The sequence below is a fragment of the Pelophylax lessonae genome, assembly GCF_965119305.1.
Source record: "Pelophylax lessonae genome assembly, chromosome: 11".
NCBI classification, from domain to species: domain Eukaryota; kingdom Metazoa; phylum Chordata; class Amphibia; order Anura; family Ranidae; genus Pelophylax; species Pelophylax lessonae.
Window position 1 is genome coordinate 169,402,990 of NC_138778.1, and position 22,505 is coordinate 169,425,494.

At 44.6% G+C, this 22,505-nt stretch overlaps 1 protein-coding gene across 1 annotated transcript in view; it reads left to right on the forward strand.

Moving 5' to 3' along the window:
• Positions 1-22,505, forward strand: part of LOC309566427 (NXPE family member 2-like) — a 72,658-nt gene that overhangs the window by 44,359 nt on the left and 5,794 nt on the right. Inside the window, exons 3-4 of the mRNA XM_082271569.1 lie at positions 6,087-6,148; positions 12,740-12,955. Coding sequence (XP_082127695.1) covers positions 6,087-6,148; positions 12,740-12,955 — 278 coding nt within the window. The remainder of the gene's footprint in view (positions 1-6,086; positions 6,149-12,739; positions 12,956-22,505) is intronic.

The following is a 22,505-nucleotide window of genomic DNA, read 5'->3' on the forward strand; positions in this document are numbered from 1 at the left end:
AGCATAATTCTTAACAGAGGGTGTGTAAAAAATTGTTAAAAAGAGAAGAGTTTCAGTATAGGTGTACTAAATACATGTACTAAACAACGACTACATATTAAGAATAGCTGCAAAATATGGCAGGGGCTTAGCTGTTTATGGTGGTGGTGGCACTGGTGGGATATATTTATCATGTTGGGGAATATGTAGTTTTCATTCTTTCGAATATCAGTCTGAACACACACTATATTGTCAAAAATATTGGGACACCTGCCTTTACATGCACAAGAACTATAATGGTATCCCAGTCTTAGTCCGTAGGGTTCAATATTGAGTTGGCCCACCCTTTGCAGCTATAACAGCTTCAACTCTTCTGGGAAGGCTGTCCACAAGGTTTAGGAATGTGTCTATGGGAATGTTTGACCATTCTTCCAGTAGCGCATTTGTGAGGTCAGGCACTGATGTTGGACGATAAAGCCTGGCTCACAGTCTCCGCTCTAATTCATCCTAAAGGTGCTCTATCCGGTTGAGGTCAGGATTCTGCAGGCCAGTCAAGTTCATCCACTCCAAACTCGGTCATCCATGTCTTTATGGATCTTGCTTTGTGCACTGGTCCAAATCATTTGGTGGAGGGGGGATTATGGTGTGGGGTTGTTTTTCAGGGGTTGGGCTTGGCCCCTTAGTTCCAGTGAAGGGAACTCTTAAGGCTTTAGCGTACCAAGACATTTTGGACAATTTAATGCTCCCAACTTTGTGGGAACAGTTTGGGGATGGCCCCTTCCTGTTCCAACATGACTGCACACCAGTGCACAAATCAAGGTCTATTTCAATTTTTGGTGGCACTGGGCTTTGTGCTTTGACATTTCTTATATAGGCAAGGGGCAAGGCCACCTGGTTACATCACCCGGTGTGGCCCCACCCCCTTCTGACCCCATGCCGTTTTATTCTTAATTTTTATTTAGCTGTCAGCGGGGAAGGTGATGACTCATTGGTTGTTAAGGATGCCGGGCCAGCTTCCCGGCCCCGCTCCTTAACAACCAGTTTACACTGCACCATGATTGGGGAAAGCTTTGCCCAATCAGGGCGCAGAATGCACTGTCCAGTATTGCAGGATGTCCGTCAGGGTGAACACCCAGCAAACACTGCAAATTCAGGTGTACGGCGAAGGGCCAAACAGCCAATGTTTGGCCCAAACTCATGCTCAGGTTAAACTGTTCACCCATCCCTACAGAAAAGTAATGAAGGGGACATTTATTAATGGGGATACTAGTTCTGATGCCCTGGGACCCCAAGCAATTTCCTTAATTTGCAGGGAATTCCCCTCACTTCCGGTTTGGCTATGGGACAGGAAGTAAAGTAAAATCTCCGCAATGGGACACAAACAGTGGGGAAAAAAAAACTTACAGGGGCTATAACTGTCCATTTTCTCTATCCAAAATTAAAAAAAAAAAAAAAATGATTTTGTCTATAGTTCTACTTTAGTGATTTCCTTTCTTTACACTCACAGAATGCTAAGAGTTTTAGTATGTGCTACCAGTTATAAGCACATTAAACATGTGACTGCTTGCAGGAAACAACCCATTCAGTTAAAAATAGAAAAATGAAAGGCAATATAGTTTTGTAAAGATAGATAGATATAGATATATATAACAATTATAAATACCTTTTAACTTTTTTTTTTTTTTTTTTTTTTTTTTTTTTTATAAGTGATCACATTCCCCCTGCATAAGAGCTGGGGGAGGAGAAGCAGCAGCACACTACGATTCCCAGTATCATCCCTTATCATAGGCTTACCTATAGGTAAAAGTGTCAGAGGAGGGTTTACTTCCTCTTTAACACATCTGAAGAGCTACATCTTAAAGAGGTTGTACACCTATAATTTTTTTTTTTCTCTTCTTTAAATCCTGAAAGAGAAACCCATAATGAGCTAGTATGCATCGCATACTAGCTCATTATGAAATACTTACCTTAGAACGAGCCCCCGCCGTGCCGTCCGCTTACCTGTATGACGGCCAAATGTATAGTCGCCCGTCTTCCGGGATCGCGGCATCCGGCCATCTGATTGGCCGGAGCCGCGGTGACGTCACTCCCGCGCACGCGCGCGGGAGCCGACGGTCACGGCACGGGGCTCTGAAGGAACGGCACGATCTGCCGTTCCTTCAGAGCGCATGCGCCAGTGACGTCACTGGCTGCATTAAAGGTAAATATCTCCTAAACGGTGCATGTTTAGGAGATATTTACAGTACCTATAGGTAAGCCTTAATATAGGCTTACCTATAGGTACAACTTCCTGAGGAGGGTTTACTTCCTCTTTAATAAGGATTTCTGCTATACCATAAGCTAGTGAGACATCTAGTGGTTACTCAGAATAATATCAGAGGGTGTCATTTAAATTAGAACTAATGCAAGCCTCTTTTTTTTTATTTACTTTTTTATTGTGGATAATGTAAGGGAGGATTACAGTATAACTACTGTCAATTTTGGGTTTTTCTGACTTTCGTGTCCCATTGTGGAGATTTTCTTTCATTTCCTGTCCCGTGGTCAAAACGGGAATTGAGACATAGTCCCTCCAAAGTGAGGGAAACCCCTGGTTATCACCAGGGTCACCAGAACCAGTGTCCCCATTGGAAGATTTCCCCTTTTATTACTGCTCTGGGGACAACACAAAATTTGGGATTTTCTTTTACTTTCACTTTCAGTGATAACGGTAAACAGGTCAAATAGTGAGGGTGAATCTGAATAATGTGAGCACAGACAGCAATACAAACCTGACAGGGGTTATAATTGCTCTCCACTCTATCCACAAATAAAAAAAAAAAGCTATACTTTATATGTGGAAACTATAATGAATAAGGGTCCATTTTATTCTGATGTTTGAAGTGTTTACAATTTTATTAGGGCCCCTTTCACACTTGTCCTGCGACTTGGGACTGCAAAGTCGTCATACCACATGATTTCCAATGAGTATCGTTCATATTTGTGTGACTTCCATTCACAGCGACTTCAAAGTAGTCCTTGCACTACTTTGGTCCAACTTTGATGCGACTTGAGGTCCAAAGACTTCAATATTACACAGGCATTGTGTCAAAGTCGTGTCAAAGTTGCGCGTCAAAGTCGCATGACTTTCAGGTCGCACAAGTGTGAAAGGGACCTAAGCTTTTTAAGTTTCTACATTTTTATATGTAAACGCTTTTTTATATTTCTTTTTACTATCTATATACAATTTTCGTTTTATAACACAGGATTCCCAGAGCATACCTCCCAACTTTTTGAAATGGGAACGAGGGACACCTATTCTATCTATCTATCTATCTATCTATCTATCTATCTATCTATCTATATATATATATATATATATCTATATATATATATATATATATATATATATATATATATATATATATATATATATATATCTCTATATATATATATATATCTCTATATATAGATATATATATAGGCAAAGGACACACCTCCTGCCATATAAGGAGAATTATAAAAAAAAAAAAGATTAGTTAAACCCACAAGTGCTTTTTTAACCACTACTATTCCTTTATAGTGGCTTTTGGAATTTACAGATGTAGCGATTTAGAAATTGGATGAAAGGTTTAGCACTGGGAAACACTTTTTGAAAGATAAAAAGTGCATTTTATATACAACTACAGTATGTGTGAACCTAGGCTTATGAACTTTAGCTAATTTAGCGAAATTCTGAAAGGAGCATGTAGGCATATCAGTAACATTGCATGATGGAAGACCATTAACCCATAGTTTAATCATGGGGTGATCAAGTAAACTCTCTGCAATCGAGATCGGTGGATTCACTCAGGCGTATTTCTATACTGACCCATGAACCTTGGAGAGAGAACGCCTTAAAGCTCTTAAGGAGGCCAACTGTCTTCGCTTATTGCAAAGTGTAATTTTACTTTTGTTAAGGTTGAGAAAGAGGGACAAAGAACCATTGGGAGACGGAAGATAAGGCAGGCCATAGACCTGGGGTGTCAAATTCGATTTAATCGTGGGCCGCATAAGCCCTCAAAGGGCTGGTTGTATCTGTAAGACTAGATGTCCAGAGCAGATTGTGGGTTCTCCACCCTTCCTTCCTTACATCCCAGTGGGGGCAGAGCTGGCAAGCTGGGTCTGGAGGAGGACCTTAGGAGAGCTGGAGACTTCTGAGTGTGGAGACCAGGGGAGGTGGAGACGAGAGGATGCTGAAATTGCAAAGATAGGCACAGAATCTGAAGGAGGAGTTCTGTCCTCCTTTCTGCTGAGACAGGTGGTGGTGGAAAGGAGGGTAGTGCTGCAGCTGAGTAGAGGAGAGGTGTGAGGGCCATATGAAATTACCTGAAGGGCCGGATTCGGCCCGCAGGCCTTGTGTTTGACACATGTGCCATAGACGGTGCAAATTTCTTTCCTGCAACCACGGGATGCAGGAAAGAGATTCGCACAAATCTCCCAGACAGACAGTGCTAATAGGGAAATCCCTCCTGCCGAGCAATTGTCTTCTCCCAGCGGGGGAAGTCACCCCTGCTGGGAGAAGACTGTGATTATCGCTAGTGGCTATGGTAGCCAATTGCGATAATAGCAAGTAATTCTAGCAGGCTGGTTGTACTCATATTGATTGCTCAACTTAGTACATTCAGCCTGCACATTAGTGGTTCAAATTTTGGCCGGTTCCTGCTAAACCAGCCAAGATTTGAACCGTCTACGGCTGGCCTGACAACGGTCAACTTTTTTTAACATGGAATGTTTATGCCACATTTACCAGAGTGCTCTTTTTTTAGCAATATGAGGTTTGCGCACCTCCTTGTCGCTTGTCTCCTGGTCCTCTTCTGGGTTCAGAGCCTTTTTGAGCAATACGAGGTTTGCGCTCCTCCTTATCGCTTGTCTCCTGGTCTTCTTCTGGGTTCAGAGCCTTCTGTCTTCTGCATTGGTCAGTGATGGTCTCTTGCACATGGCTCCTGCTCTTCTCATCCTACATATGCTAAGTTTGTTCACTGAGTTGTGCATGCTTAAAGTGGAGTTTCACCCATTTTAGTCACTTTAGATGTATGTAATCCCCTTTAAAACGACTTTTACCAATGGAAAGTTTGTTTTTTTTGTTGCTAGTAAATACCTTATTTTCTGCTTTATTTATCCTCTTCTCACATCCGGGTCCGGTCGGCGATTACGTCATTCGGCGATTCGCAGTGTGTGCTGGGATGTATCTCAGGGCATGAAATCTCGCATTATTACACAGGAGATGAGCTGTACTGCGTGTTCTGCCCCGCTTCCGCCCCGCCTCCTCTCAGTGAGCTGTATGTATGTAGTTTATTGAGGCCATGCTCCGCCCCGCCTCCTCTCAGTGAGCGAGGACTGAAAGCATTATATCCTCACTGAGCTCACTGAGAGGAGGCGGGGTGGAGCACAGCCTCAATACACTACATACATACAGCTCACTGAGAGGAGGCGGGGCGGAGGCGGGGCAGAGCACGCAGTGCAGCTCATCTCCTGTGTAATAATGCGAGATTTCATGGCATCCCAGCACACACTGCGAATCGCCGAATGACGTAATCGCCGACCGGACCCGGAAGTGAGAAGAGGATAAATAAAGCAGAAAGTAAGGTATTTACTAGCAACAAAAAAAAAAAAAATAAAAAAACTTTCCATTGGTAAAGTCGTTTTAAAGGGGATTACATACATCTATGTAATCCAATTTATTAAAAATGGGTGGAACTCCACTTTAAGCTGGATACACACTATACAATTTTCTTTAGATTTTTTCCTTTAGATTTACCAAAACCATATAATATAAAAGCAAATCTAAACACTTTCAATTTGTATGCAATCAAGCAGGCCCTTGCACTACATAGTTGAAGGTAAATCTATGGAAATCTACCAACAAAAGTTGTATAGTGTGTATCCAGCTTTAGCAGTCAGAGTACAAATAGGAAACAATTGTTAGCAGGCCAGGAGGAAGTTTTATGGTAGAAGAGACATACTGTAAACAATCTCTCCTGCCATAAACCTATACCTGTAACAATGTTTAAAGTTAGTCATAGTTCCACTTTAACCCATAAATACTTTCATCTGCTACATTGAAAATATGTCTTGTGTTCATTTTCTAGACAAATTATAGTGGAAAATATTCCAGGAGATTTTGGAAGCATAAAGGTAACTGCATGCTCAAGTAAGTTTTCCTGTTTTTCCCTATCAGAGCTTGTCATAACAGAAATATGAAGACTAACATTGCTGACCTGCAGACTAAAATGCTTTAAAAACTGTTCAAGAGGTGCTAAAATCTTTGGCAGATTGTACTACTGGCGTCATAGTATTATAGAAGAGAATAGTCCAAAAAGAGATTCTGTTTTAGGTGGATTGTAGATTTGGATTATTGATCGATGGAGACCCGGCAGCCTATAGCTGCAGGCATCACCCCGGTACAAGCACTTTCCCGAAATATCGGCAATATCGGTAAATCAAAAGGCCGATTCTGATATATCAGGCAAAGTGCATATAAAGCTCTCTAACCCCTGGAGGCCAGTTGTCTCCCCAGCCCTGAAACCAGCTTGGCTCTTCACCTGAGTTTTACTTATACACACACTTTTCAGCGGGAATGCGGGGGGAACGCAGTTCCGGCACCTCCAGTACTCAATGTATGTAATGGTGAGGGGTGCTGGAGAGTCTATGATGCTGGCTCCTGGGGGGTTTGCTGTAACTGGTGTGGATCTATTATTGCTAGGGGGGTCTATTGTTGCTAGGGGGAGTCTTATGTTGCTGAGGGGGGTCACTTGTTGCTGAGTGGGATCTACTGTTAAAAAGCATGAGGTCTATTGTTGCTTACTGTTGGAAGATCTGTTGTTGCTGCTGGGGGTCTATTGTTGCTGGGGTGGACCTATTGTTGCTCAAGTGTATTGAATTGAGTCACGGTGCCAATTGTTGCTGGGGGGTGGCATAATGTTGTGTGAGGGATCGATTGCTGTGGGAGGATCTAGTGTGGCTGGGATAGGGTCAATTGTTTCTGGGGTGGAGTCTAATGTTGCTGGCTGCAGGGGATCTACTTTACTTATTTTTTTGTTATTAAGAAATTGCATACAAATTAATTATCACCACAAAATAATACTTGTTTCTGTATTCTCTAAAAGGGGTAGTACTGGGAGGTGGGTAGGGGCAGAGACAAGGGGTGACGCAAAAGGGAAGAGTTCCTGCACCTTTTCTACTAGAAAAAAAGCCCTGTATACACTTATGGTAAAACCAATAAAAGGCTTGAGATAGAGCACTATTTTGTGTCCTGCCCCATTTATTGTATTTGTATTTCCAATGAGAGATACAGAAAGCCAAGCCTGACCTGGTACAGTTATGAAGATGGTAGAGATCTTACTTGTCTTGGTTAGTTGTATAGAAATGGTAGGGGAATCTTACCCTTGACAAAATGAAATGTAATATTCATATATTTCATGCTAATTAGTCATTATAATAGAAGTACAGTAATCCCCCGCTACATCGCGGTTCAGTTTTTGCGGTCCCGGTAATTCGCGTTTTTTTTTGTAATGTTATTTTACTATATAAATCATTAAAAATGAAAGATTTTTGTGTTTTTCATAGCTCTTGCTCTGTCTCTAAGTATCTTTTATGTGTTTAAATGAGTTTCTATTGTTTTAAAAGTGTGTTTAAAGACCTTAAAATGCTTCTACACGTACAGTGACAGTAAAAAAATTTATAGGGTTTTTCTATTTCGCGGAATTTCACGTTTCGCGGCTGGGTCCGGAACGTAACCCCCGCAATGGAGGGGGGTTTACTGTATATGTTTTACCCAACAACTTTAGGAGGTTCGAAGAGCACCCGTAATATTTTAGAAAGGTGACATTAAAACAGAAGTGTTTCAACTCCCCAAAAAAACGTTTTATGCTCTGGCAGATTAAAGCCTAGTTCCAGCCAAGTTTTGGATTGAGTGGGAAAGATTTGAAATTAATGTCCTCCCAGCATTTACAACTACTTAGTGGGATCTTAAACATGCCGATAATAAGGCCGGCCATACATGGTTCAAATCTCGGCCGCCTCCTGCTTAACCGGCCGAGATTCTAACTGTTAATGTGCAGGTGATGGACTGATCAACTTGGGTACAACCAGCTTGCCGGATTCTCTTGTGATTATTGCTAGCAGCTGCTATAGCGGCTAGCAATAATCACTGTCTTCTCCCAGCGGGGGTGGCTTCCCTCGCCCTCCTGTGTAACCTTTGGTTGCAGGAAAGAAATTTGCTATGGCCAGCCTATGAGGGGAACACTGGGAACCCTAGCACATAAAAAAGCTGGAATAAGGCACTAACAATTTGCCTAAAAATATACTGTTTTTACTCTATCCAAAACCTTTTTTTTTACAGTTTTGGACAGAGTGAGGAAAGGTTAGAGCCCCCTCAGCTTTTAGTGCTATGTGAGGCTCCATTAGAAAGATTTTCTCTCCCTACCGTCACACTGACAATGGTTTCACTGGATAGGAAGTGAAAGTAAATGTGCAGCAGTTAAAACCCAACAGGGATTCTAATCCTTTCTCATTCTGTCCAAAACTAAAAAGAAATAAATATATAGTGTTGCGCAAATAAAAAATAATTAAATTAATTAATTTGTGCTTTAAATTATTAAAAACCCAAAATATTTATATGTGACATAATATTAAAGTGCCAATAGTGCTAATAAAGTGGTAAATATAATATAATACTCATAGAAAAGAGAAAATATATAGATATAAATGTCCAGTGTGCAAAGTGCAAAAAGCCAATAAACAAAGTCCAAAATGTAATCCTAAAGTGATCTGTGCTCCCAGAGAGAAGTGACCAGAGTGTCACAGTGGACAGCCAACCGTGCACCCCCTTGTGAATGGGTGCTCACCTCAAATCCTTAAAAAGAGCGCATAGATTGTTATCCCAAAAAGATCATCCATCCATATCCTTCAGGGCTCCTCTCATTCACAGGAGTTGCAGCGTCAATCAATGCAGTATATATGCAAACAAAAAGACTTGTAATAGTGTATGAAATTCTTAAACAATCAGCTTTTATTAAATAAAGGTGGATAAATCTCACTCCCAATGGTGGAAATCGTGGTGGTATAGTGGGAGAGACTGCACAGCGCCGCCGGTCTCCACGGCGTGCGCCGATAGCTGACAGCCTCACCTAGACAATAGTGTATTGCTCCGTCGGAGGCTCTAACATGAGGAAGCAAAGTCCTGCCTCTACCTAGATGGCTGTCCCCACACAGAGACACAGTGCAGAACAAGGTACGGTAAGCCAGTAATGAGGAAAAGCTTGGCTGCAGGGAGACCATAGGCAATACTGATTACTAGTCTTTTACCATCTGCCTGCATTTTTGGTACAGCTTCCAGAGCTCAGTTCCTCTTTCTGAAAAGCAATTAGTTATAAGAATCCTTTTATGTAAGGTGCACTTACCTACCTTGAGGAAGACAAGCATGTGCCTCGTTGAACCCTTCAAAATAACCTAATCACTGAGTGTTCACCTTTAAAGCCCAGTAAGTGCCGCCTTATCCTTTAGATCAGTGGTCTTCAAACTATGGCCCTCCAGTTGTTCATGAACTACAATTCCCATCATGCCTAGTCATGTCTGTGAATGTCAGAGTTTTACAATGCCTCATGGGATATGTAGTGCTGCAACCAGGGCTGCCATCAGGGAGGTACAGGTGATACACCTGTACGGGGCCTGAGCGTCAGGAGGGGCCCGGGCCCTGGCAACCAGGAAGTGTGCACAGTGCCAGAGAGAGGAGATGGGATGGAGGAGGAGAACATAGGATGGAGGAGATGAGACTGCAGGAGGGGGACATGGGATTGGGGAGATAGAATGGAGAAGGAGGAGGGCATGGGATGGAAGAGGACATGGGATGGGACTTGGTGGGACAGCAAGTGGGGGGCTCTTGGGAATGTCTGTCAGGTCCAGGGGGGGGGCGCAGGCCTAAAGCTGTGTAAGGGGCCCCAACATTTCTGATGGCTGCCCTGCCTGCAACAGCTGGAAGGCCATAGTTTGAGGATCCTTGCTTTAGATTATCTGACTCATAAGCTTAGGTCTCCATTCACCATCAACTAAAGCTGGCCATACATTATACAGTTTTCTTGTACAATTTTCCTTTAAATTTATCAAAACATATAATATGTGGTCAAACCTAGACACTTTAAAATTGTATGCAATCAGGCAGGCACTTGCATTACATATAGTAGTTGAAGGTAAATCTAAAGTAAATTTGAATTTAAAAAAATCCATAATGTTTGGTCAGCATTAGCAGCCTGCCTTAATTGTTCTCTGCACTTAGCCCAGTGTATATCTCCACCCAGTTAGAGCAATGGCTTTCTCTTTGCCTTTAAGAAGACCCTCTTGCCAGCATATAACATAACATAAGGGGCTACATCCTTTATAGCCTTTCAAAAAAAATCTTACTTTTGGGTCAATTAATCCTTTAAAGCAGGGGTTTACAAACTTTTTAAACAAAGGGCCAGTTTACTGTTCCTCAGGCTTTAGGAGGGCTGGACTGTGGCTGGTGGGAGTAAAATACACCATGCCATCAATGGGAGTAAGCAATACTCCATCATGGGCTTTAATGGGGGAGGGAATAGTGCCCTATTGTTGGCGCCAGTGGGAAGAAAAGTGCCCCATTATTGGTATTAGTTGGAGGAATATTGCCTCTTTGCTGGCGTCAGTGGGAAGAAGAGTGCCCCATCATTGGTATCAGTTGGAGGAATAGTGCCCCTTTGCTGGCGTCAGTAGGAAGAATAGTGACCCATGATTGGTATCAGTTGGAGAAATAGTGTCCCTTTGCTGGCGTCAGTAGGAAGAATAGTGCCCCATCATTGGTATCAGTTGGAGGAATAGTGCCCCTGTGCTGGCGTCAGTAGGAATAGTGCCCCATCATTGGTATCAGTTGGAGAAATAGTGCCCCTTTGCTGGCGTCAGTAGGAAGAATAGTGCCCCATCATTGGTATCAGTTGGAAGAATAGTGCCCCTGTGCTGGCGTCAGTGGGAAGAATAGTGCCCCATCATTGGTATCAGTTGGAAGAATAGTGCCCCTGTGCTGGCGTCAGTGGGAAGAATAGAGCTCCATCATTGATATCAGTTGGAGGAATAGTGCCCCTGTGCTGGCGTCAGTAGGAATAGTGCCCCATCATTGGTATCAGTTGGAGAAATAGTGCCCCTTTGCTGGCGTCAGTAGGAAGAATAGTGCCTCATCATTGGTACCAGTTGGAAGAATAGTGCCCCTTTGCTGGCATCAGTAGGAAGAATAGTGCCCCATCATTGGTATCAGTTGGAAGAATAGTGCCCCTGTGCTGGCGTCAGTAGGAAGAATAGTCCCTCATCATTGGTACCAGTTGGAAGAATAGTGCCCCTTTGCTGGCGTCAGTGGGAAGAATAGAGCTCCATCATTGGTATCAGTTGGAAAAATAGTGCCCCTTTGTTGGTGTCAGTGGACAGTGCAAGAACAGTGCCCCATTGTTGGTGTAATGGGTGGGATAGTGCCCCATCTTTGGCACCAGTGGGAGAAATCATGCCCCAAGGGCCAAGTACAGGCAAGCAAAGGGCCACATCCAGCCACAGTTTGGAGACCACTGCTTTAAAGTATATACAATATCTTTATTTATATTTTTTTATTCATAAAAAAAAATCAGTTTTGGATGGAGCACAGAATGCTTAGGACCCTCTTATGCCGGCCAATGCCATACACATTCCAATGTCTAAGCCATTTCACCTGTTTCATCCGGAGTTTAATTATAAAGACAATGGAAGAGATAAAAGCCAACCCTACAGAAACTGTAAGTGGTAGGTTGCGTTCTGCCATTCGGTCATTATTCCAATATAAAGCTGGTTTAAAATAGTCGAAATTGCCTCTTGCCTTTGCAATTTTTATTGAAGGCTTTAAACATTTGTCACTGGAACAGGTGTCCCCACTTGTAAATGACCCTATCACCAAGACAAACAGAGAGTTGAATCTCCCCATCTAGGAGCTGAAGCAGCGATAAAAACCTGACAGCAGCTCTAAGGCAGGCCATACATTATGCAATTTTCTTTACTTCAGTCACAGGTTAAAGGAAATAAAATTGGTTGATTCTCCCATCAACACATTCAGTGTTGATGGGAGAATCCTTCCCACAGCACTATTGTGTTCATCCAGTGAGGAGCACAGGGAGCCTTCCCCACCGGCAGAATATAATGATCACTGCTGGCAGGTATAGCCTGGCAGCTAAAAACCCAACAGGCTGGTTGTACTGAAGTTGATTGGTGGATCGACTTCAGTATGTTTATCCTGCCCATAGGCCAGGGGTGTCCAAACTTTCTAAACAAAGAGCCAGTTTGCTGTCCTTAAGACTTTAGGGGGCAGGACTGTGGTCATTGGAAGTAGAAAATGTCCCGGCATCAGTGGGGGTAAAAAATGCCCTATCGTTGGCGCCAGTGGGAGGAACTGTGCCCCATCGCTGGTATCCTAGGGAGGAATTGTGCCCCTTTGTTAGTCTCAGTGGAGGGAAAGTATGCCCCAATGTTGGTGTCAGAGGATGAAATATTGCCCCAAGGGCAAGAAAAAAGCAAGCAAAGGGCCACATCTAGCCCCCGGGCCACAGTTTGGAGACCACTGCCAGAGATGGATTGAATTTTGACTAGTTACCGGCTGAATTTCAATCCATCCATGGCCAGCTTAATCTATCTCAACTCTATCTAAACAAAAACAGTTTTTATTTGGATACGCATTTGGTAAAAAATTGTACATTGTCAATTGTTTTCTTTATGTCCTTAGACTTTACCTCACATCTAGAACCATGTACAATTGGAATGAAATCCCCATTTCCAAGTGGATTTGTGTATCAGAATACATGGAGACCAGCATTTTGTAAAATTCTCAACTTTAGCACCCAGGATCAGATGTACACCTGTTTAAAGGACAAGATGGTGCATATTTTGGGGGACTCAACTTTGCGCCAATGGTTCTACAGTTTAACCAGCATACTGAAAGGTAAACCAAAGTTTGTTTCAGTTGACTATATAATATGATCAAAAATATAGATACTTCCTATTAGCTGATATATATTAAATGGAGATATATTTTATTTTCAGTACATAACTTTTAGGTGCTGATAGCTTTCTGCAGGACATCTGCAAGCAGGACATTCAACGGCCAAATCCAAGTATAAATTCCACTATAGGCACCCATGGGTCCTCAGGTATCACCTATCCCGAGCATTTATAGTTGCTCTCACAGTCAACCCTAATCATTAATTCCCTGGACATTAAAGCGGAGTTCCACCCTGAAAAAAATGTTTTACCTAAAAATACCCCTAGGACAGTCAGGGCTAGTGCATTTAAGCAATGATAGCCTCTGAACTGTCCCCTGTTTCACTTACCTTTTAGAAGAAATTTTTTTTATTTTTTTTGCCCGTGGTGTGTGAAACACACTCAAAAGACTTAACACCCAGTCCATAAAAAAGTGCACACACGCAAAAACGTGAGACACACAAAAAGTGCACAAGGCGTACACATAGCCCTCCTCCGAAGAGGAAGGGCCTAGACCCTGATCCCCCGGAGTGCGAAGCTCCTGACGGGGACTGAGGTACTCACTTAGGTACGCCCAGCCGAAGCCAGGCAGACCCCGTTCTCCAGGGGGACTGCCGAAACAGCCCACCCCAAGTACTAGGTGGGGCTCCCCTGAAGGGAGACCCCATGAGAGAGGGCGAACTAAGCCAGAAGGCCATATCCGCCCCCTCCCAAGACTTTCAGGGCAGGCCCGAGGACCTACGCCGTACTAATCGTGCAAGTGACTAACAACCAAAAAGGGACAAACGTGAACACACGACAAAGAAAAACAGAGTGGGGAAAGGGGAAGTGGAGAAGTGCTGGGTAGTGCCAAAGTGCAGGACTTTGGCAGGCCCCCCGGCCAGGAATAAAAAATTCCTCTGGTGCTGGCCAATAGGCCCGCCCCAAGAGGCAGGTGCTGAAAAAGTGTGATGGTGCAGTGACCAAGGTGCCGAAAAACTCAGGTGAGCTGCCCCTCACCAGTGAGAATTAAGGCACCCCTGGGCTGCCACCCCAGGGGCACGTACACCATGGGCTTTTTCGGTCTCGGCCCATGGCCAGACCCAGTGTAGACCTTCCTGCCAGGAGGTTAGGAACGTAGACAGCTTAGGGAGAGCCTACCTTCAACTGGGATAAAAATGGCCCCCTTGTCAGCCAAATTCACCCAGGAGGAAAGGCCACCACCATCCGCATTCCCTACCAATTACATCCAGGAGCAGTACTAACCGGTTGACCACGCCGGCTTTCTCGCTCCCTTCAAACTGACAGGGGCGGACCCATTCAAATCAGAAGGCATTGGACCCATCCGGCTTTCTCTGAGATGGCTTACTTCCCGGTCCTCCAGTTACGCCCAGAGCGCCCCGGTACCTTTCAGCCCCATGCCGATACTAACCATCAAGGTCCATACCAACTGATAAGAACAGATACTACACTTGATCTTAGCCAAAAGGCCTTTTAGAAGAATTACTTACCTTGAAAATGTCTTGTCCAGCGCTGCCATCTCAGGTGTGGGCAGCTAAAGCCAGAGCGTCCTCTTTGGTGTCCTCTTCGGTGACGTCGGAGTCCCAGAATGCCCTGCATCAGCCCCGCTCGTCACTTCCGGTGCAGGCGCATCATCCCTGCACAGCTTCTGGGCATGCCCAGAAGCTGTTCAGCAGGGAATGACGCGCCTGAACCAGAAGTGACGAGCGGGGCCGGTGCAGGCGCATTGACTCCTGGGAGCGAGTCAATGCAAGGAGGAAGTGATGGCACGGGCCGCGGCGGCAGAGGGAGGAAGAGTAAGGAAGGTAAGTATATTTTCATTAAAAACAAGGTAAGTGAAAAAAAAATTTTAATTATCCAATTCTTTTTCAGGATATTTTCTTCTATTGGAAACTGCAAAGTGAAAAAATAGGGTGGAACTTCACTCTCCTAATCAACATTGATTATTTTTAATCTGCATGCTGCTAGCATTAGTAAATAGATAAAAAAGTATATCATATTTACTTGTATTAAACTTTTTTTTTTTACATTTCTTCAGTTACTTCCTGGTTTCTTTCCTAGGCAAATGATGTCATAAATCCCAGGAGACTTCAGGAGGGGAGGGGAGGCTTTCTCATTTAAGCACACTCTCCTGCATGCATGCTTGAGCTAATTCCAGGAAGTAAATGCTACATGAATCATCTGCCCTTACTCAAGATGGCCATGGCCAGAAATGCTAAGGGGTTGTTTTTCAAAGTGATTTTTTACCAAAATAAATAATGGAGACATGGATGGTAGGGGGAGTTCGCTTTTCCAATAATTAAAATGAATTAAATAGCATTTTTGGTTTGTGGTGCTCAGATGCAGTGAAGTATAATCACAGTGGGAGTGGGTTGTGGACGGCGCACATGCGCGCCCCAGACTGGAAGTGCAGGATCACGTACCAGGTACGTGATCCTGTGCAGGAGAGCGGCCTTGCCGCCGTATATGTAAGTTATACGGTCCATAAGCGCTTAAAAAAAACAAATGCAGGGGGCGTTCCATGGGGTGGGCTGCTCCAAGTGGTCTTACTTACTTGGAGTTGGGTTTTAAAAACTTAACGAACCTTTATAATTATCCATAAAACCTCTCTATAATACCAAGAAACTTGAAGCCTTGTTCCAGCCTAATTTGTTAATAGTGTTAGAAAGAGTGGGGAAGAGTTCAAATTTCTGTTATGTTTTTAATGGAAAAAAAAAAAAAAATTACATTCTTAGACTTGTTTTCATGAGGCTGTTTGAGGGCCGGTTCACACTGCAGCAATGCCAGACATCGCATGTAATTTGCACCGCATGGCTGTGCTAATCAAATGCGATGTCTGTGCGATGCAAATTCAGCCATACAGATTGTATGGCTGAATTTGCATCACATTCGGACCAATCTCATGCAGGACCCTTTTTTTTGGTCCGCACCAGAATCGGATCACATGGGTGTTCACACCTATGCGATCTGATTCCTGTCCCAATTAACAGTTCGCACTGCGATATGCGAACTGATCTGGGGGTGTCATTAACTTTGTATTGACACTCCCAGCGGTTCACATATTGCAGTGTGAACTGACTGCGAGTCAGGTGTGATGCGGGAACCCGCAGTGGATTCGCATGGTTCCCGCATCGCACCAATGTGAACCAAGCCTCACTGTGTATGACTTGACACTACAACTATGTTAGAATGATCCTTGGAAGCATATTGTTCAGAAAATTTTGTTCAGTGGCTATTTTCACATTAATTATGAAGTAAACAAATAGCAACGTGTCTGTGAAGGCTTTCATCTCTCTGGTAATGGTATAATTAGTAGCAGGTAATCAAATTCAAATGGTCTTGTTTTCAATGTTGGAAGTGCGTATTACTCATATGGCTTCCTCAGTTCAAATGAGTGTTGGTAACATATCCCAGCATTTATACCAACATGGCAACTCAGTCACCATACTCCAATCACCGTGGTTTAATGAAATTTGTCTGTACATATGCTGATTGTCCAAGAACAAGACTTGGGGGGGGCTGAAAAAAAAAAAAAAACTCCACTCCAAACTAATATGGATTATGGATTATGTTAATTAAAGTGATGAATCGTCTTTATTACCAAACAATTGGATGTTGCTAGCTAGAACTTTCAAACCTCATTCTTTTTAACAGATAAGAGCAGTTTCTGCACCCCCCCCCCCATTTCTTAAGTGAATAATTCTGTTAATTTTTTTTTTTTTTTTTTTTTAAATCCTGACTTTGTTGCCTTGTACCCATGGCCTGCACCCTTCAGCTCCAACTAGATGGCCTTGGCAACTTTCTCACTAACTGGTAGTCCTCGTGCACACACTGGTCCACTCACACTGGTCCACTCTTTGCATTTTCATCCTAAAAATAGTTCTAGGGCCTGGTTCACAAACCTATGCATTTTTTAGTGCCTTTTCAGTTTTGCAGATACACACCACAGTCCATTTGAACATGGTTTCCTATGGGTCATGTTCACATCTGTGCTTTTCTTGTCAATGGCCAGGGAATTGTTTTCTGGTTTTTGGTTCCAAAGACTTCAATGGATCAAAAATGTGTATTGAAAACGCAAAATGCACCTGAAATATGCAAACTGCATAGGTGTGAACCAGGCCCCATCATTGGTGATAGTGGAAGGAATAGTGCCCCATCGTTGGTATCAGTGATAGGACTAGTGCCCCATTGTTGGTCTTAGAGGAAGAAATAATGCCCCACTGTTGACCCCAACATCACTTTGAGTCCCAGAATCATCCTAAATTCTTTGGGCTTCTGGGCATTATATTATGCAGCATCCACAGTAAGGAACTCACTGTCATCCATTGTCCAATAAGCAACCTCTGTGGATGGTTTTAAAAGCGGAATACATACTGTATCTCTTCACCTAGGCCAGGGGTCTACAAACTTTCTAAACAAAGGTTAAATTTACTATCCTTCAAACCTTAGGGGGTCCGGACTGTGGCCAGTGGAGGAAGAAAATGTTTTGGCGTCAGTGGGAGTAAACAATAAACCATCACTGGTATAAGGGGGAGTAATAGTGCACCATCGTTGGCATCAGTGGAAAGAATACAGTCCCGTCATTGGTGTCAGTGGAAGGAATAGTGCCTCAAACGTTGGCATCAATGGGAGGAATAGTGCCCCTTCATTGGTATCAGTGGAAGGAATAGTGCCCTAACATTAGTGTCAATGAAAGGAATAGTGCCTCATCATTGGTGTCAGTGGAAGGAATAGTGCCCCATCATTGGTGATAGTGGGAGGAATAGTGCCTCATCATTGGTGTCAGTGGAAGAAATAGTGCCCCATCATTGGTGTCAGTAATAGGACTGGTGCCCCATTGTTGGTTTAAGAGGAAGGAAGTATGCCCCACTGTCGCTGACAGTGGGTGAAATAATGCCCCAAGGGCCAGATAAAAGAAAGTGAAGGGCCACATTCCCCCCCCCCCCCCCCCCCAGGCTGCAGTTTGGAGACCACTGGCCTAGGCCTACAGTAGCACCTGACAAATCCTTCCCTTCGAAGATCCCAACATCACTTTGAGTCCCAAGGGAGAACAGTGCTACAAAATGATTATTATATCAATACTATCATTATTACTGTGACAGTGATAGACACCGATCACAGGCAGTCACATTGTCTTTGTTCTCTCTGCAGACCAGTCCACAGACATGTATTTTAAAGTGACCTTCTCAGCACAGGGTTCCTTGTTTAAAATTACATACCTGCTAAAGAAGAGTCACCATACTTACCTTTCCAGTGACATGTTGGGGGCTGGGCACTGCTAGTATTCCACCGGTCAGGGGGGGTTGAACACCTATTTCCCCAACCACACACTGTGGTTTCTTCCACCAGCTTTATAGTACTGTAGTGATATATGAACTGGCATGAGACACCATAGTGTATAGCAGGAGAGCAGGTATTCCATACATCCGGATATGTGGAATACTTGGCATGTCCACAAGCGGTGAAGTGGTGGGGTTTCCACAAACGGCCACCAGAAAGGTAAATATAATGACTCTTCTTTTTCTTTCAGCCTCCACACTGATGGTAATGCTATTCTAAATCATCAACATAAACTAACACATGCTCAGTTTTATATCTGGTCACATTCTATATGTATGGTAATCCAAAGTTTACTTTGCTTTCAACATTTTCTTAACTAATTTTTTTTTTTTCATTTGACCTTTATGGTTGTGTGTAATAACCCAAGGACTGGGGAATTAAAGTGACCTTGGTTCCCAGACTAAAGAAAACATTTAGTCATCATAATGAAATGTCGCAGACCTGGAATTTTGGAGATTAAGTTATAGAATTCCTTATTCTTATGCTTGCTGTTGGTCAGTGACAGTCAGAGGTCTAGCCTTTGTAATAGGAGAGGTCAGAAAGTCCAACCTACACGATTCGCTTTTGACAGATGTGACTAAAGCATATCCAAACCCAAGAACAAAATGCATATTGGAGCTTACCACTGCCTACAAGGGATGAGCTTGGGTTCAGTTTGAACCGGGAAGGTAGCTGATTATGTTGGACCAATGAGCTGCCGATTCCCACCTGGCAGCTGCATGTATACAAAGGGGCAGGGATGCTCATGACATTATTTACTTAATTTAGCAACATGGCCCTATTAGGTCAATGACATTGACCTATGGCCATGTGCTCATATTAGGTTAATGATGTCCTGAGCATCTCGGCTCCTTTCTGTACATCAGCTGAGGGGTAATGAACCTCCCATCTGCAGTTATTTGGCCCAACAATGACAGCTAACTTCCTGATTTGGGCCGAAACCCAAGCTCATTACTTCTCCTGAGCTGTGATCCTTTTGTCCTTTCACATGGGCGGTGCGCCTGACGGAGTCCGTTTTGCTCAGCAGGGATCGATCCGCCAATCCCCGCTGAGCAGGCGGATGACAGCTCCGTCTCCGCTCTGTGTGCAGAGACGGAGCTGTCAGATCCCCACTGTCCTCTATGGGAGATCGGATGAGAACGGCCCGCCTGTCCTTTCTCATCTGATCCTATCCGACCGGATCCTCCAGATGGATGGAAAATAGGGTTTCCATCCGTCCGGATTTCACGGACAGGATCGGATCGGATAGCAACAGGTGCCAGCAGAGATGTCTCTGCTGACATTCGTCGCTCCATAGGGCTGCATGGAGCATCCGATCCAGTCCGCCTGAAAAGGCGGATCAGATCGGAAAGCCCGTGTGAAAGGGACCTTAAAAGCACATTTTTGAATTGTAGGTTTAACCACTTGACCTCCGGAAGCAGGGCCGATCCTGGGCGGGTGCACCGCACCCAGGCGCCATGAGCTGAGGCGGAGGAGGGGCGCCGAAGCTCCAGTGGCAGAGTCCTCCCCTCCTCCAGGGTCGATCAAAGGGTTAAATGTGTGCCTATTTGGTGTTTCAGTGTATTGGGGGAGGTGCTTTTATTAGTGGAAGACATGGATCAGTGTTTCTGCTTTACAGGAACACAGGATCGATGCCTTCTGCACTGACAGAACGGCAATCTGCCTTCTTTATATAGGCAGACTGCCTATCACGTACCTGCTGCTGGAGGCCAATGGAGAGAGTGGGCTTCCCTTGCAGCTAAGTTCCAGACCCCCCTGAGGATGAGAACAGCTGGACTGTGTCCAGGAGGATCCAGAGTACAGCTGGAGTGCTGGAGTGGAATCAGCAGACAGGTGGCGCCCATGAGGTGTTTGCAGGACTTGGATAATGCTGAGACTGGAACGTGGTCAGGTGGATAGCCAAGATCAGGAGTCAGGTGGATACCAGACCAAACGTGGTCAGGTGGATAGCCAAGATCAGGAGCCAGGTGGGTATCAGAGCAGACGTGGTCAGGTGGATAGCTGAGGTTGAACACAGGAAGCAATCAGGAGACAGATCAAGGACAACAGTACCAGGAGCCAGGAACTTGAATATCACAAGGATAACACACTGGAGGAGCCAAAGATCAACCAGCAACTAAAATCACTGGCAGGCTTCCTTATATAGGCCCAGGTAAATTGCTGGTAGTGCTGCTGGTACTAAAGTCCTTCTCCTGCCAAAGTACTGATAGCACTGCTGGGTCCTAGAGCCCTTCTCCTGTTGTTTGTGCCCTGACATTGCCGTTTTGCCAGTGAACAGAACGATCAGCGGGTGCCGGCGGACATCGGGACCATGGGACCCGCTGGTCAGCTCCTGCTGTGTAGATTCACAGCAGGAGCGAGCCGCTGGCGGCATGCACTCGCGCCTGGAACCCAGAAGTGCAGGATCATGGATATATACTTGATCCTGCGCAGCGTGGCCGCCCTGTAGCAGTAAATGTGCTATAGAATGATCGGTAAGTGGTTAACAGGCATCACCAAACATCACTTTTTTCTATGTAAACCTTGCCAGTGTAGAGGGTATTCAGCAGTTGCGTGTTCTCACATAAAAAATGAAATGTTTTTCTCTATGTTGTAAATCCATGTACCTGTAGCACTATTCCCGTAGGAGTTGCAAATATCAGGGTTTCCTTTAGAAAAGTAGCACATGTTATGTGAACTGCATCCTGGAGCATCTCCAACTCCCCTGTAGACACTGGTCCCAGCCCTACCACTGCAGGAAATGCTAGCTCACCTGGCTGCCTCCTCACCAGCCCACCCGGCTGCTTCTTCACCAGTCTACCGGACTGAGCCTCTTCACCAGTCGGACTTACTCACTGGAGATCTTCCAGGGCAAGGCTGAAGACTTAAGCACACTGCTATCTTCAAGAAAGACCTGCTGCATGTAGAAGTCTCTCCCCTTGCAAGTCCCTGCACCGCGCTGTAGTACCCACACTGTCTTCTCCTTGATACCTCTGCCTCTCAGGAAAGCCTTCTTCCAACTTCTCCTGTGGTAGGATCCTTCCAGGCCAGCACCTGAGCCCCTGCCTGAGGACCCCCCCCCCAGAGTAGGGGGTTCGCCTCAAGGGTCACCCACAGCATCCTCAGCACTGTATCTCCATTTTCCACCTAAATCTCTTCCCAGCATGACTCATTCCTATTTTTAAGGGCTCAGTTAGTCCCCTGCCAGGCCCACCTCCTGGGGATTGGAGGTATATTCAGAACAACCCTCCTAGCCTCCGACCTCTAGTTAGAATGTTCTCCAACTTTCCAAAACCAGGGGGAGGCACCAGAGAGCTGTCTGGATGAGTCATGCTGCCCTAAACTCTAATACCCTGACCCAATTACAGACTCACAGGATTAAACATGATTCAGGATGTAAATTTCCTTACTCTCAAACTAGTAGCACACTAGAGGGTGCTACATACCTATAATAGGAATCTGACCACCTCCTGGAAGTTTAAATTCCTGACTCTGCCAGCCCCGCTCTTACCCCCTCTCTCTACTGCTGTGTAGGTAGACACAAGGAACCTGCACAGCTACTGTTTAGCAAAGTTTGGATTTCAGGCAGGATCAATGATTTCTTATCTATGCTCCCATAAATTAGAGTAGCACCCTCCTAGATTATTATTATTATAATACAGGATTTATATAGCGCCAACTGTTTGCACAGCGCTTTACAACATGAGTGCAGACAGTACAGATACAATACAATTCAATACAGGAGGAATCATTTAGTCCCGTGGCTCGCCTGTAATCAGTAGAGCAGGGAGTAATTACTTTGCGCTGCTCTGGGCTCTGCAGGTTGCTAGTTTGACTGCGTCCCCCTGTTTTGTGGAGACTTCCAGAACATAGTGGATGGGGGAGTCAGATAGGCAGACTGAATATTTATACAGTCCCAGCCAATCCTGAGGGCCACTTGAGGAGTGGAGCCCAGATGGTTGTTGGAGCCTCAGAAAGCAGTGTTCTTTCCCACGGAGGAGAGGTTTCAAGTCAGGAGGGCTGTCAGCCCTTTCTGGCCGTCCAGCTCAGGATCCTGCCTAGCTCATTGTGCTCCAAGCTGTAGTTAGCCTATCCTTCTTCAAGTCCTTTGAGAGTCAAAAGAAGGAGGCCACTGGTGATCGTGTCTGGGAGTGCATCATAAAAGTCTGCCAGCTTGAGTCTGAGGGAGACAT